Source organism: Orycteropus afer, unplaced genomic scaffold (genome assembly GCF_000298275.1).
Source record: "Orycteropus afer afer isolate SDZICR_OR568_19922 unplaced genomic scaffold, OryAfe1.0 scaffold00065, whole genome shotgun sequence".
Taxonomy (NCBI): domain Eukaryota; kingdom Metazoa; phylum Chordata; class Mammalia; order Tubulidentata; family Orycteropodidae; genus Orycteropus; species Orycteropus afer.
In genome coordinates this window covers 8,659,842-8,676,102 of record NW_006921652.1, presented here as the reverse complement: position 1 = coordinate 8,676,102, position 16,261 = coordinate 8,659,842, and the positions used below count along the sequence as shown (strand labels likewise).

The following is a 16,261-nucleotide window of genomic DNA, read 5'->3' as shown; positions in this document are numbered from 1 at the left end:
CCAGCCACTTTGTGGGAGAATGACACCGCAGTCTGCTTCTGTAAAGATTTTCAGCATTGGAAACCCCATAGGGCAGTTCTACTCTGTCATATAGGGTCGCTATGAGTTGGAATCAACATGGTAGCAGTGAGTTTGGTTTGGTTTTAATATACTTTTGGGGAAGGCATCTGTAACCAGATGTTTTATTTCATTTTAGACTCAAAGATCTTCAAACGCTATTTATTACATTACATAGAATTTGAGATGATCACAAATAAGAAAATTAGCTTTACCTTCACATAAATATGAAAATCATGATTTATAAAAGTAATATTCCAAGTAATATTTAAGTATGTTGAAAGAAAATCATAACCTTAGGTTAAAAAGTGTATGAATTAGTCATTTTTATAAATGACAATCCAAACATTCCATTATATTATCTAACTGATCCAAAGGTAAATATTTTTAAGATTGATGTTATAAAAATATAAGTTTAAAAGTTGATTACATGATCATTTATATGATTGATAATGTTACAAAAATGTAAGATTAAGTAGACTACAAGATCATTTCTCTACTTCAATAGCTTTTGAATTTTCAATATTGTTATTGATTTCTTTAAATGTAATAAATGTATTTCAATTCATAAGGAGGTTTGTTTCAAATAAACAATATATGATATAACATACTTACCCCACCTCACTGTCTTGCTCTGCTCGAAGCATAGCAAGCCATTGCTGTTTATAAACAGAAGACAGCCATTCTAAAATTAAAAAAATAAATAAGAAACATAAAGGATTTAAACATTTAAAGAAATTGGTAACATTTTTAAACTCAAACATACAGTAACCTTAAATGAAGCAGGTAGCTTATATTTAACAAATATGCTATAACAATATGGTTTAATGATTTTTAAAGTGGCAGATGTTATCTTGCTTTAATGCACAGAGACTAAAGTTTCTTAGTGGTTACCAGAAGCAAGCGTGTGTGTGTGGGGGAAATGAAGAGTTATTGTGTAAAGGGCACTGAGTTTCTGTTAAGGGTAATTAAGAAAAAAAAAATTGGACATGGATAGTAATGATGGTTTCACAACATGGTAAATATAATCAATGTCACGGAATTGTACATATAATAATGGTTGAAATGGCAAATTTCTTGTTGTATGTATTTTACCAAAACAAGTTTTTTAAAAAGTTATCTTGCTTTGCCTTGAACTAAATTTATTTAAATACATTTCATTAGTTACAATTATATTCTTACATTTAATAGTTTCTTTTTCACAGCTCAAATTAATTTTCATTTGTGAAACCACACCAGAAGCAATAACATTTCAGTTTTCAAAAAAGTTTCACCAGAAGACTGAATAATGAGTTGTTACTTGATTAAATTATCTAAAAATAGTTCATTAATGTTTTGGGAAATAAAATCATCTCTAAATTTGCAGGCAAATCATGCACACTCAAGAAATAATTTATACACATTAGTTTTTGATAACTATTATTAAAAAATGAAGGATTTTCATTTAAATTATTCTAAATGAAATACAAATTATACATTATATTTCCCTTAATAAGAAGCATAGATTTTTTTTCCATGAGCTAAATCTGTGTAATGAAATGTTAATTATTTTAGCTACAAATACAGCTTTATTAAAAATAAAAGTAGAATGAACTACTTTCCCCAATTCTAAAATTTTAACTCAGTGCCTTCGAGCCAGATCCGCCTCAGAGCGACCCCTCCTTGGGTTTCCAAGGCAGTATCACGGAAGTAGGATTGCCCAACCTTCCTTCCGAGGAGTGGCTGGTGGGTTTGAACCGCCAGCCTTGTGGTTAGCAGTCAAATGCCTTAGGCACTATGCTAACAGGGCTCCTTTCCCTAATTAGTATAGGGCTTATTTATTTTTTTTGTTGTTGTCATCCAGAAAGGGTAGTTTATCTAAGTTCTTAAATGATTTTTCAAAGGTACTTATCAATCTTTATCTGTCTGAAAATCTTACTTCTTAAGTTGCCACTTCATAAAGGTATCCAGATGACTTAAACTACTTTATAAGTGTCTTTCTTAAGGCTCTTTAAAAGAATACTTTTGAGAATTTCTTCCAGAGTTCCCCCACAATAATATCTTTGTTAATACAAGGAATAAACTGCAAGATGTGTAGGCCACAATTTATCTTTACTAGGTAAAGACTAGTAGCAAATTTTACATAATGACTCCAAATATATATATACATATATAACTTATTTGTGATGCATTTTAATTATTAAAAAGTTCTGTTCTAGTTTATTTTTTAAAAATGTTAATCGCACACAATAAACTGATTTCTTAACCTACTAATAGGTTATGCCCACAGTTTTAAATTTATTGATCTAGAGATAGGCTATGACTTTTCATGATTCATTTATAAAATTGGAATAAAAAGGTTGTACACAAATATTTTCAAATATCATGTAAGCTATCCCATGTTTTAAAATAACTTAAAAGTTGGTAAGTTCCAACAATCTTTGCATAATCTCCTTTTAAAACAAAAGCATTTTAACAAGTTATACGTATGTATTTTTGTCCCTCCTGTCTTGCTTTAATCCCAAAGAGTTAAAAAGTGGAATTGGTAATGTTTCTGGTTACTGGTAGCTCAGATTCTAGAAACCTTAAAAACAGCATCCCAAAACTAAATTAACATCACTAACTCAGATGCAATGTTGATAGTTGTTAGAGGGAATGGGGAGCATGAAGGGCATCTGTAGTAAAATATTTGGAAAACACGGGATGAAAATAAGTGAAATAGGTTCTTTTTTATATACAAAGTTTTCAGTATGTTTATTACCAGAATCCTTTTTGGCATAAAGCTAGTGGTCTGTAGAAAAATTCTGAAAAGGTTATCTTCAAGAAACTTCCACTCAGTGAAAACAATTTTAAGTACTTATTTTAAGCTTTATAAGAACAAAATCCATAATAAAGACTGAAAATGGACACTTCAAGGTGATATATGACAGTGCCATAGATCAGCAGCTACAGATTTAGTTGACAGTAGACTGAATATAAACACATTATTTTCCCAAATCATATATAAAATGATTGAAAATATTGAATGTTTCTGAGTAGAATAATTGAGGTAAGTCAAAAGAAGTTTAATTATTTCCCATGTTTTATACAAATTCATACAATTTGAAAATCTAACGTCTTAGATAAATTTATAAATTTTAAAAAAGAAGAAGAAATGTTCCTAACTTGCCAAGTGTTTTATTGTTTAAGAGAAAGGAAAAGATACCTTCAGCTATACATATATACAAAAACCCATTTACAACCACAAGGCTATAGAAAAAAGACTAAGACTATAAACTGGACTGTCACATGAAACACATAAGGAGTCCCGATGGTGCAACACTGAAACACTTGACTGCTAACCAAAATGTGAGCAGTTTCTAGCCACTCAGCAGTTCTGAGGGAGAAGGATTGGGCAATCTACTCCCATAAAGATTACAGCCTAGAAAGTGCTATAGGGCAGTTATACTCATGTCACATGGGGTCGCTATGAGTCAGAATCAACTCAATGGCATTTAACAACATGAAACATATAAGATGTAGATCATGTAGGTGAAGAACAAAAATTCTAAATCCAAAAATTCCTACATGAATAAATAAGAGTATTCGTACTGGGTATCCAGCTATAAAGCATTAATAAAAAAATTATGGGTAAGTTTCACTTAATAACAGTCATGTTTAATAATCTAAAAATCTAGTTCCTAAAGACAATTTTAAGGAGCTCTGGTGGTGTAGTGCTTAAGGCATTTGACCCTTAGCCAGAAGGTTGAGGGTTCAAACCCACCAGCCACTCCATGGAAGGAAGAGTGGGCAATCTACTTCCATAAAGATTTACCGCCTTGGAAAGCAAAAGGGGTTACAATGAGTTGGAGTCAACTTGATGGCAGTGAGTTTGGTTTTTTGGTTTTAAAGACAATTTTACTGTATGGGTAGTCCCCAACTTAGGGTTCTGTTTCAATGATTCTGTCATAAGTCACTCCTGATGTAAAAAAAAGTATCTTTTTCTTTTTTTTTAGTTTTCATCATTATTGCCTTTTATTATCAATATCTTTATACATCATTCAAAAGTAAGGTTGAGAAATCTACTTCTGTACTGATACTGCCTCGGAAACCCAAGGAGGGGTCGCTATGAATCGGATCCGACTCAATGGCTGTGGGTTATAGATCATAACACTGAATATCTGTGATTGAAAATCTGAGAATCATAACATCAGCAAATTATGTACTGCAACACTGTAGTATGTTTACTAATGATAAAATGCAAGAAAAGAAAAAAAATCCCAGAAAGTTATAAGCATGTTTTGCCGAAACTTGAATATATCTTAAGTTGGGGACTACCTGTATTGAATGATTTAAAGATACTTTCTGAATGATGTGGATTTATATACTTTTTCATCTTTAAGCAACTGAGTTTTACAAAACTCAAACTGCTTTAACAATTATCATCTCCCTTCAGTTTACAAAAGTATTAAGCATACATTTTCCCCATTATGCCCACAATGGTAATTCCTGATATAAAAAGTTTCAAGAACACTCATTTTCTTGGTTACAATGCAAACTAAGGGATAATTTATTTCACTTCCCTGTTCTCAAAGGCCAAAAAATTAACTATATTCAAGAACAGTGACTGAAAAGTTACTGTCAAGTTCCTACAATTGGTAGATGAACTCGAAGAGATTAAACATGGAATTTTTTTAAGTAACCAGTAGGATGCAGTGAAAATATGGTACTGTAGAAGAAAGACTTGGGGTTGCATTTGAGCTCTGCTTCTCACTAGCTGTGTGGCCCAGGGCAAGTTAAACTTAACTTCATCAATAAAAATGGGGACCACTGCCTTATAAATTCCAGAGATTACATTATATAATAGATGTTAACTGCATCATCTGGCATTTTACCTGGGCCACTGTGAAAAATCTACACATATTTTTTACTTTTTCCTCTCTTCCCTTTAAATTTCTTATTTTAGAGGCTAGAACTAAAACTTATCTGACAGAGCAAATACACTATTAGGCTATACATAGTTTATGTGTTTTAGAAAACAATTTCAGTTCACATAAATATTTGCTGAGTGTCTCCTATTTATCAAGCACTATGCTATGTAATGAAGGGAAAAAGATGAAAATATATGACTGGGCTCTTAAGGAACCCAGGGTCCAACAAAGGAAGACATATTCTGTACTATAATGATCTAGCAAGACATAAGCCAAAAAAACCAAACTCACTGCCATCGAGTCGATCTGACTCATAGCAACCCCTCCTTGGGTTTCCGAGGCAGTATCTCTATGGAAGTAGATTGCCCAATCTTCCTTCTGAGGAGTGGCTGGTGGGTTTGAACCACCAGCCTTCTGGTTAGCAGTCAAATGCCTTAGGCACTACACCACCAGAGCTCCCTAGCAAGACACAACAATGTCTTAAACAAGGACATGGTAGCAGGCAAGGGAAGGAGGTGGTTTTGAAAATTATTTACAGGAAAAAAAAAATACATGACTTAGTGACTGGATAATAGGGATAAGGGTTTAGGAGGAGTATAAGATGACTTCCAGGATTTTGCCTTGTAAGGCTGAGTTATTAATGATGTTGATGACTGATAGAAGACAGGAAGAAAAGGTGGTAGGGATTAGGATGGAGGCGAAAGATAAGTACCATTCTGAAAAGGTGACTGACAATTTGTAGTTGGCCAGCCAGTAGCTGGATAGCCAAACATGAAACTGGGGAGAGGTCAGAATGGGAATCTTTTAATAAACCATATGAATGCAGGAGATCTCTGGGACTCAATATCATGTGAAAAGATCAGTGGGCCAAGGGCACCCTTAGGAAGTGAAGAGGTGGGCAGAGTGGGAGATGCTTATAAAAGAAAAAGAGAAAGAATGGTTAGAGATAGGAAAGAGCCAGAAAAGTGCAATATTTCTAGACTGAGGTAGTAGAGAACTTAAAGAAAAAAACTAACAAACTATGATATAAAATGCTGTTGTTATTGTTAGGTGCTGTTGAGTTGATTCCAACTCATAGTGACCCTGTGTACAATAGAACGAAACATTGCCCTGTCCTGTGCCATCCTTACAATTCTTGCTACACTTGAGCCCATCGCTGCAGCCACTGCAGCCATCTCATTGAGGGTCTTCCTCTTTATCTTTGCCCCTCCACTTTACCAAGCATGATATCCTTCTCCAGGGAATGGTCCCTTCTGACCACATGACCAAATGCTAGAGAAGTTGAAGTAAGGCTAAGATGAGGTCATTGCATTTTACAAATAAGACAATCCTAACTTTTGCTAGGAGCCCTGGTAGCATAGTGCCTAAGGCACTTGACTGCTAACCAGAAGGCTGGCGGCTCAAACCCACCAGCCACTCCTTGGAAGGAAGATGGGGCAATCTACTTCCGTAGTGACACTGCCTTGGAAATCCAAGGAGGGGTCGCCATGAGTCGGGTCTGACTTGATGGCACACAACAACAACAACAACTTTTGCTAGAGTAGTTTCAATGAAATACTGGGAACAAAAAAGATACTGCAGCAGGTTAAGAAATGACTAAAAAGGAGACAGAGATATCTGTTGACTACTCTTTGAAGAAGGTATCTTAGATGGGGAAGAACAGATGCTTTGGAGGACTCAAGGTCAAGGGATGATTATTTTTATTTTTTTAATAAAAGAAATTTGGCCATATTTCTAGGGCAAGAGGGAAAAGGCTGAAGATATAGGATAGATACAGATTAAATGATAAAGTAAAATTCCAGAACAAACAGGAAGTGATAGGATTATGAAAGAGTAGAGGGTAGCCCTTAATGGGGGGGGGGGGTTGTGGGGGGGTGGTGGGGGTTATGGTACCGCAACTTTTGGGACAAAAAAGAAAGGACAGACAGGTGAGGAAGACTGAGAATTTGGACAAATTACTGTCTGATTACTTCATGTTTATATATAAAACAGAAGGAGAGTTCCCAGGCTGATAGTAAGATGACTGAGTAGGAGATTTGAACAGAGTGGCAGAGGTTTGATATAACTGCTGTAGGGAATGGGAAAAAAAGAGTGACTACGTAAAACTACTACAGGGAATCTCAAAATCCAAGCTTAGTGTTGGGATGCAAACTTGCAGTGGTACCAATACAAAAACTGTAGAAGGCTCTCCAGTAGTAATCAGTAAAATACTCATTGCCATTGAGTTGGATGCAACTCATAGCAACCCCTTCTTGGGTTTCTGAGGTAGTATCTCTACAGAAGTAGACTGCCCAGTCTTCCTTCTGAGGAGTGGCTGGTGGGTTTGAACCGCCAACCTTCTAGTTAGATATATAACTTTTGGGGAATAAGTATAATTTATATTTTTTTCAGTATTCTTTTCCATGATATGTATTGTTATCATCAGAGAAATATTACTTAAAATCGTAATTTCTTCATGTTCTCTTACCTGAAGGTACTAGGGAATCTTGTTCAATAATTCTTGCAGAGGCCAGATCACTAATTATATACTGTATCCTTAAATGTCTGAATACTGACACAAATGGTTTCCCTTGCTCAGTTTCAAGGAAGGCCATACCTTCAAAATCTATAAAAAACAGTTTAAATTAAAAAGTCATTCTTTTCAAATTATTTTATTCCCATATATTTTCTTACACACACACACACACACACACACACAGTATGTTTATAAGAATACAAATAAAGAATAAAATAAACTGGTTTTGAAGTTTTCAAGGATTTTATAAACCTTAGGTTTGTGGATAAAAAACTAAGGAGACTTAGAAAAAAGCCTCAGGAAATTAACTTTGGTCCCATTAGACTGCTGTACTGGGAATTCCATTCTGTGCCTTTCTGGGGTTTGGAGCTTAGTGAAGCAAGATGGGGAAAGAAGCCTTGAGAATGGGTTATCTGTATCTCTCCAGAATTTCCGTTCCCAAGAATTGAACAGTCGAGTAAACTGTAAAACCCAAAAGCCTCACTTAAGGATGTTTACAAATAGAAGCCAAACATCTCTTGAGGTTCTTCTAACTTATGCTACAGCTCCATGTGATGAACATTTGTTGTTATTGTTGTTATGTGCTGTCAAGTCGGACCCGACTCATAGCGACCCCTCCTTGGGTTTCCGAGGCAGTATCACTACGGAAGTAGATTGCCCCAACTTCCTTCCAAGGAGTGGCTGGTGGGTTTGAACCGCCAGCCTTCTGGTTAGCAGTGAAGTGCCTTAGCCACTATGCTACCAGAACACTAGTTCATATATTAATTCTACATTAAAACACAAAATAGGAAAGTTTGCATGGTAAAAATATATTGTATTCTCCACTTCTACTCACATAAAACCTTATAGCAATTGATCTTAACCGGTTTTAGATTAGTCTCTACTGAGAATCTGATGAAAGGTATGGAAGCTCGCCCCCTGAAAAATTCATGCAACACACACATACATAATATAAATTTTCCATCCACTTTCAGTGGGTTATTACACACCAAAACCTGTCCAAAGACCCCCATGTTAAGAACTGCTGCTTGATAGCTTGTTAGGGAAAATGCACTGTGGTCAAACAAAAGACAAACATAATCACTAATACCTGTTGGTGATAAAATGGGAAAATAATAGCTTGGAATCAGAGTACAGTCTCAGTTCAAGGAGTAACAGTTTTAGGCAAGGCATCTTTGTTATCTGACTTGTATTTTTTCAGTGTAAATACAAGCTGAATTTAGATAATTGCCAAGGTTCTCGCTGACTCTAGAGTTCTTTAAGTCTATAAATAAATCGGGACCTGAGTTTCAGGCATACCTTTTCTCCACTTAGAGAACCAGATATCTGTTTCAGTCAAAAGCTGTTTTAAAGATCCATTCCAAGAAGGCACAAGTTGAAGGAACATCCACTAGGTTAAATAAATAAGGAAAAAACTTACAAACTTCCTCATTTCATGATTTTACATTTTCAAATTGCTTCTACTTTAAAACATAATACTTAAATTAATTTCCATTTTATAAGCAACATAAAGAAAGTGTGTTATATGACTTTAAATACATTAATTATGGTCTAATGATAAAAACATCATGAATGTGTGCTAAGGAATAAGCTAATCCCTGAAAAGCACTGATGGTGTCAATCATATCGTAGATTATGCTAATAAAAGGTAAAGGGTTAATATATACATTTCCTTAGAAATTTTAAACTAACTTTATTCTAGTCACCAATTAACATCTCAATTTCATAATATACTATATGAGATTATAACAGTAAGAAATTTAACATGGGAAAAAGGAATTTCTTTGTCTTACTGCTATTGAGACAGCACGTAGAATACTTAAGAGCATGGACTTTTAAATCCTAGCTTGGCCACATAATAGCTGGGCAAATTACTTTATCTTGGCAGGTCTTAATTTCTTCATGTGTGAAATAAGCATGGTAATAACTGACCATCTCATAGGTCAGTGAAAGATTTAGCATGTGTAATGTGATTAGAATGAGGTTGGAGTCATAGTAAGTATCCTATTAGCATTTATCATGACTGGAATAAAAGCAGTTACAATAGGAAAGAATGAATACTCAGAGACAGAAATGGGTGCTCTTTCATTCCTTTAATGATTAGCTAATCCAAACAGTAGGAGCTCTGGTAGCATAGTGCCTAAGGCACTTGACCGCTAACCAGAAGGCTCGAGGTTCAGCCCACCAGCTACTTCTTGGAAGGAAGATGGGGCAATCTACTTCTGTAGTGATAGTGCCTCAGAAACCCAAGGAGGGGTCACTATGAGTTGGGTCCGACTTGACGGCACATAACAACAACAACAATCCAAAAATAGTAAATAAACTTCCTTGAAGAAAAATAAATGGAATCTCATCTTTACCATGAAAATAAACAACTCTGTAAAATTTCACCCAAATCGTAATAAAAAGTTAAAAAATAACCCCCCCCAAAGAAAACCCGATATAAATCTAAGAGGTAATTATCTTGCTCCCAGGTTCCACAATCATATTAAATGGAGATTTCATGCTGTGGACAAAAAAGCTAAAGGCAAAATTATGTAGTGGGAGGAGCATCAGAGTAGGACTTTATGATCTGGATTCTGCCTCAAATCTGTCATTTAGTAACTTTAAGAATTGTAAGTCTCATCATCTATAGAATAAGAATCAGAGCTGACTTGTCTCTTCAGAGAATTATGAAAATAAAATTAGATTAAGAAATATTGAAACCTTTCAAAAGGGTGAAGTGAAACATGCCTGAAGCATAAATATGGTCTTTAAAGTAAGAATGTTGACATCTTCTAGATAAAATACGTATTGGAAATTATATCATAAAATCATTAATTCTACTAAAACTCAACTTAGAAACATTTCTGAAAACCATGCCATAGAATTGATTCTGATTCATAATGATACGACAGAGTTGTTGTTGTTAAGTACTGTTGAGTCAGACCTGTCTCAAAGCGATCCCTCCCTGGGTTTCCGAGACACTATCACTACAGAAGTAGATTGCCCAACCTTCTTTCCGAGGAGTGGCTCCTTCCAAGGAGTGGCTGGTGGGTTTGAACCACCAGCCTTCTGGTTAGCAGTCAAGTGCCTTAGGCACTATGCTACCAGAGCTCCTACAGGACAGAGTTGTTGTTGTTGTTGTTGTTATGTGCCGTGGAGTCGGCCCCGACTCACTATGCTACCAGAGCTCCCACAGGACAGAGTAGGGTTGCCCAAAAGGATTTCCAAAGTTGTAGTCTTTAGGGAAGCAGACTGTCTCATCTTCCTCCCATGGAGCCAATGGTTGTTTCAAACTGTTGACCTTTCATTTAGCAACTGAGTGCTTTAACCACTGTGCCACCAGGGTTCTATGTTTTTTACACAAAACATTTCTGATTATGGAAACAGCATAACAATAATATGGTTATTGTTGAAAAAATCTTGGAAAAAACAGGGAAGTATTCCTAGGATAGAACATATAAAGAATACAACTAAAAGCATTCATGATACCTAATCCTAAAGATAAAAACTTTATAACACTGTCGCATATTTCCTGTTACTTTTCTTACATATATAGTCATTCCTCTATCACTTGCTGTTTCCAGTTTCTCAGTACTATATATAAGAAATGGTAAGTTAATGTTTGAGCACACATCATATTTCGTAGTACCTTTTTAAGAGCTGTGTATACATCCATTTCCACCTGCATCACAAATAAGTTAGATGAACCGATGAGCTGTTTCATGACATTTATACTAGAAAAGATAAAGCACCATAAAAACATGATAAAAATGAGAACTGATTTAAAAGAGGAATGGAATTTAAAGGAATTTGATTACTTTGATTGCTCTCATCTTTTTTTATTTTTACTAATTAATGAGAAAAAAATGAATGCTTATTTTGATGAAATGTTTTAATTTAACATGAATACTTTTCCATATGTTTGTATAGTTTTACTTTTTACAGACCACAGAAATAACCCTCATTTAGCTGTAAAAAAAATTTTAAGGTGAAATTTTTATAGGGTAAAGAAATCAAAGTCCCCCCTTTGTTTCACTTTCTATACATACTCCCTTAGTCTACAAAAAATTACTGTTAACAGTTTGGTGTACAGTTTTCTAAATAATTTTTATGTGTATGTGAGTATATACATATTTATGTGTGTGTGTGCGTGACTATATATTGATTTTATGTGTATTGTCTTAAAAACAATATCATATAACACATATGGTATCTTCAATATCCTGGGTCTTTTTTTTTCCCACATGAAAACGTTATCTTGGAGATCTTTCCTTGTGAATTCACAAAGAGACACTTCATTCTTTTTAATGAATGCAGAGCATTCTTCAGGAGGAGTATATATCATTTAACTATTACTCTGTCCATAAATATTTAGGTTATCTCCAATTTCTTACTACTACAAATAATGCAATGATGACTCACTTATATGTACCTTTATGCAGAGAGTTCAGTATTTCTACAGGATAAATTTCTGAAAGTGCAAATGCTGGTTCGAAAAGGATTTTATTATAATCTTGATAAATATTCACCTTTCAAGCACTATTAACAATTTACTCTTTCATAAACAATGTAAGTAACCTCCCCTTACCCACACTTTATTTTTATTAAATAATTTATTTGTTAAACTATCATGTGTGAGAAATTGTATGGTATTTAATTTGCATTTTCCTGAAAGGACGGTGAGCATCATAATTGGCCATTTGCAATTTTTTTTTTGGATAATTCCTGTTCTTTCATTTTTCTATTTTTAATTTTTGTTTTTTTTATTGATTTGGATAGGCTGTTATTTATATATTCTGGATATTAACTTTTAATTTCAATCCTCAATACTGACACTTGTGTGTTCAAAGCATATAGCCTTAACCGCTATGTTAAGTCCCAAATGTTTCTTTTCAGTATTGTCTTTCCTTTTCATTTTTTAAACAAAATACATATGAAATTTATTGTTTGAATAGTATGATACAAAATTCAAAATACTAAGAAAAAAAAAAAAAGTGAAAAGCAAATCTCTCCCCACTTTTGTGCCCTGGAAAATGCCATTTCCTCTCCAGAGGGAGTATTTACCAGTTTGTATTGTGTGTGTGTATGTGTGTGTACATACAAGGTAAGTTTTTTTAATATCTTAAAAACTTACTCATTGTCCCAATCTTGATATTTTCATTTCATGGTTCTTTCATAAGACTAATAAGAAAAAAACAAGCCTCTACTGATATTAAAAAAAAAATCAAGAGTATCCTGGAAATAGTTCTCTATTAGTATATAGAGAGCTCTCTAATATTTTTATTATTAAATATAGTATATAAGAATATAAAATACATATACACATTATAATAAAACATCACAGTTGTACCACTACCCAGGTTAAAAAAGGAAACATTACCTTAGAAATCTACTATGTGCCGCTACCTAATATAATTCACCCTCCTCTTTAAAAGAAAAAAGAAATTTATAGTGATTTGGGTGAAAGTTTACAGATCAAATTTGTTTTCCATTCAACAATCCATACAAATTGTTTTGTGACATTTAAGGCAATCCCACACTGTAGCAGCATTCTTCGCACTTCCTTGCTGAGGCCGCCCCTTTCCTTCATCCTTTCTTCCCAATCCTTCCTGCCTTCCCAAGCTCTATCCCTGGGTAAATGCTATCCTCTTGATCTCGTATGCCTGATTCTTCAAACATGTGCATACCTGGTATTAAGTTTCACCTTATTGTTGGTGTTGTTGTTGTTATGTGCCGTTGAGTCGGACCCGACTCACAGCAACCCCTCGTTGGGTTTCCAAAGCAGTTATCACTATGGAAGTAGATTGCCCTTGTCTATCATTTGGCTGAAAGTTGAGTCACGGAAGCTAAGTTCAGTTCCTAGTTTGAAGGATATCTAAGAGTTATAGTCTTGGGGGTTCCACCAGTCTTCATCAGACCAGTAAGCCTGTTCTTTTTTTATGATTTTGGTTTTGTTCTAAATTTCCCCTACTCTATCTGGGGATTCCTATATGATCCCTTTCAGAGCAGTCAGCTGTGATAATTAGGCACCATTTAATTCTTCTGATCTCAGGGTCATGGATGCTGGGGTTCACTAAACCATTAGTTTCTTGAACTAACTGTTACCTTGTATCTATGATTTTCTTCACTCTTCTTTGCTCCAGATGGGAAGAGACCAATAGACATACGTTAGATGGCTGCTCACAAGTTTTTAAGATCCTATTCACTACTCATCAAAGTAGGATGTAGAACCTCATCTTCATGGACTATGCTTTGCCAAGTGACCCTCAAGACTATGGTTCTGATCCTCCATGCCCAGTGACTCATTCCTAAGGTGTTTGGCTATGACTAAGAAGTTTTCATAACTTTGCCTCCTGTATGTATACTACATTCATAGATATATTTGCACCACGTGTAAATACATAGAAAGAGAGATCCTCTGTCACACCTATATATATTCATGGATGTAGTCCTATTCCCTTTCCCACCCCTGTTCAGATGTAATGTTCATCTATGTATCCACTCGAAGACTGTTATTATTATTACTGTTAATGCAGTATTATTGCCTTTAACTCTTGTGCTTCCTCACTGTCTTCCACTCCCTTGAACATTTTGTGCTGACCTTCCCCTTATTATATAGTGCCTTTCCCTTCACCCATAACGTAAGTTATTATGTGCTCACTCTCTAGTCCCTTCACCTCCCATCCCTAGTAACCTTCAAAGAATGATTATTTTGGTGTGTAAACCTTTTCTTAGCTTTTTACAGTAGTGGTCTCTTACAATAATTGTCCCTTTGTGATTGACTAATTTCATTCAGCATAATGTTCTCTAGATTCATCCATATTATAAGTTGTCTCACAGATTGTTATTCTTTAGTGTTGTGTAATATTCCATTGTGTGCATGTACCATAGTTTGGTTATCCATTCATCTCTTGATGGGCACTTAGGTTGTTTCTGTCTTTTTGCTATTGTCAGTGCTGCTGCAATGAACTTGGGTGTACATATATCTATTTGGGTCACAGCACTTACTTTCGAGGATATACACCTACTAGTGGAACTGATGGATATATGGTATTTCTTTTTCAAACTTCTTAAGAAGCACCATACCACTTTTCACAGTGGTTGTGCCATTTTACAAACCTAGCAGCAGTATGTAAGGGGGTTTCAGTCTCTCTACACCCTTACCACCATTTATTTTCTGTTTCTTTGAACTTTGCTATCAATGCTGGGGTGAGATAATAGTTTATTGTTGTTTTTACTTGCATTTGTCTAATGGCTAATTATCACAAGCATTTCTTCATGTGTTGGCCACCTTATATTAATATCTTCTTTGGTGAATTATCTGTTCATGCCCTCTGTCCATTTTTTAATTGGAACACTTGCATTTTTTTGTTGAGGTGTTGAAGTTTTCTGTAAATTTTTGAGATTAGTCCCTTATCTGATATATCATTGCCAAATTTTTTTTCCCAATCTGTAGGTTCTCTTTTCACTCTTTTGGCAAAGTCTTTTGATGTGCATAACCAAAACCAAACTCACTGCCATTAAGCTGGATCCAACTCATAGCCACCCCTCCTTGGGTTTCCAAGGCGTATCTCTATGGAAATAGATTGCCCAGTCTTCCTTCTGAGGAGTGGCTGGTGGGTTTGAACTACCAGCCTTCTGGTTAGCAATCAAATGCCTTAGGCATTATGCCACCAGAGCTCCTTACATGTTTAATTTTCAGGAGTTCCCAGTTGTCTAGTTTGTCTTCTGCTGGTTATACATTTTTAGTTACATCTGAGAGTGTATTTATACTATGTATTAGAGCCCCAAAGTTTGTCCCTATTTTTGATTTGAAGATCTTCATAATTTTAGGTTTTATTTTTAGGTCTTTGACCCATTTTGAGTTAGGTTTTGTATATGGTGTGAGATGTGGATCCTGTCTCATTTTTCTGCAATGGATGTCCAGTTATGCCAGTACCATACATTAATGAGACAATCTCTTCCCCATTTAATGGGCTTCAGCCCTTTGTAAGATCAGCTGTTAACAGGTGGGTGGATTTATTTCTGGGTTCTCAATTCTAATTCCATTAGTCTTTGTGTCTGTCATTGTGCCATACCAGGCTGTTTTGACTACTGTGGTTGTATAATAAGTTTTGAGATCAGAGAGTGTGAGGCCTCCTACTTTGTTGTTCTTCTTTATTAGTGTTTTGCTTAGTTGGGGTCTCTTTCCTTTCCATATAAAGTTGGTAATTAGTTTTTTCATCTCTTTAAAGAATGATAAAGGAATCTGGACCAGGATTGCATTATATCTGTAGATTGCTTTGGGTAGTACTGTCATTTTTACAATGTGAAGTGTTCCTATCCATGAACATGATACATTCTTCTATCATGTAGGTCTCTTCTGGTTTCTTGTGGTAGTGTTTTATGGTTTTCTTTGTATTGGGGTTTTGTAATAGTAGGCCTTTTGTGTTTCTGGTTAGAGTTATTCCTAAGTACTTCATCTTTTGGGGGCTATTAAAAATGGCACTGTTTTCCTGATTTCCCTTTAAGAGTTCTCTTTGTTAATGTAGAGGAATCCTACTGAATTTTGTATGTTGATCTTGTACCTGCCACTTTGCTGAGGCCTTCTATTAGTTCTAGTAGTTTTCTTGTTGAGTCTCTGTGATTTTCTATGTATAGGATGTTGTTGTTAAGTGCCGTCGAGTCGTTTCTGACTCATAGCGACCCCATGCACAGCAGAACGAAACACTGCCTGATCCCGCGCCAGCCCCACAATCCCTGCTATACTTGAGCCCATCATCGCAGCCACCATGTCAATCCATCTCGTTGAAGGCCTCCCCCTCTTTCGTCGACC

General features: G+C 35.2%; 1 protein-coding gene across 1 annotated transcript in view; it reads right to left on the bottom strand.

Moving 5' to 3' along the window:
- The window catches only part of GMCL1 (germ cell-less 1, spermatogenesis associated), an 87,514-nt gene that overhangs the window by 23,826 nt on the left and 47,427 nt on the right, over positions 1 to 16,261 (bottom strand). Inside the window, exons 7-10 of the mRNA XM_007940094.2 lie at positions 11,096 to 11,180; positions 8,761 to 8,851; positions 7,414 to 7,551; positions 673 to 742 (exon numbers count right to left, since the gene is read on the bottom strand). Of these exons, the coding sequence (XP_007938285.1) occupies positions 673 to 742; positions 7,414 to 7,551; positions 8,761 to 8,851; positions 11,096 to 11,180 (384 nt within the window). The remainder of the gene's footprint in view (positions 1 to 672; positions 743 to 7,413; positions 7,552 to 8,760; positions 8,852 to 11,095; positions 11,181 to 16,261) is intronic.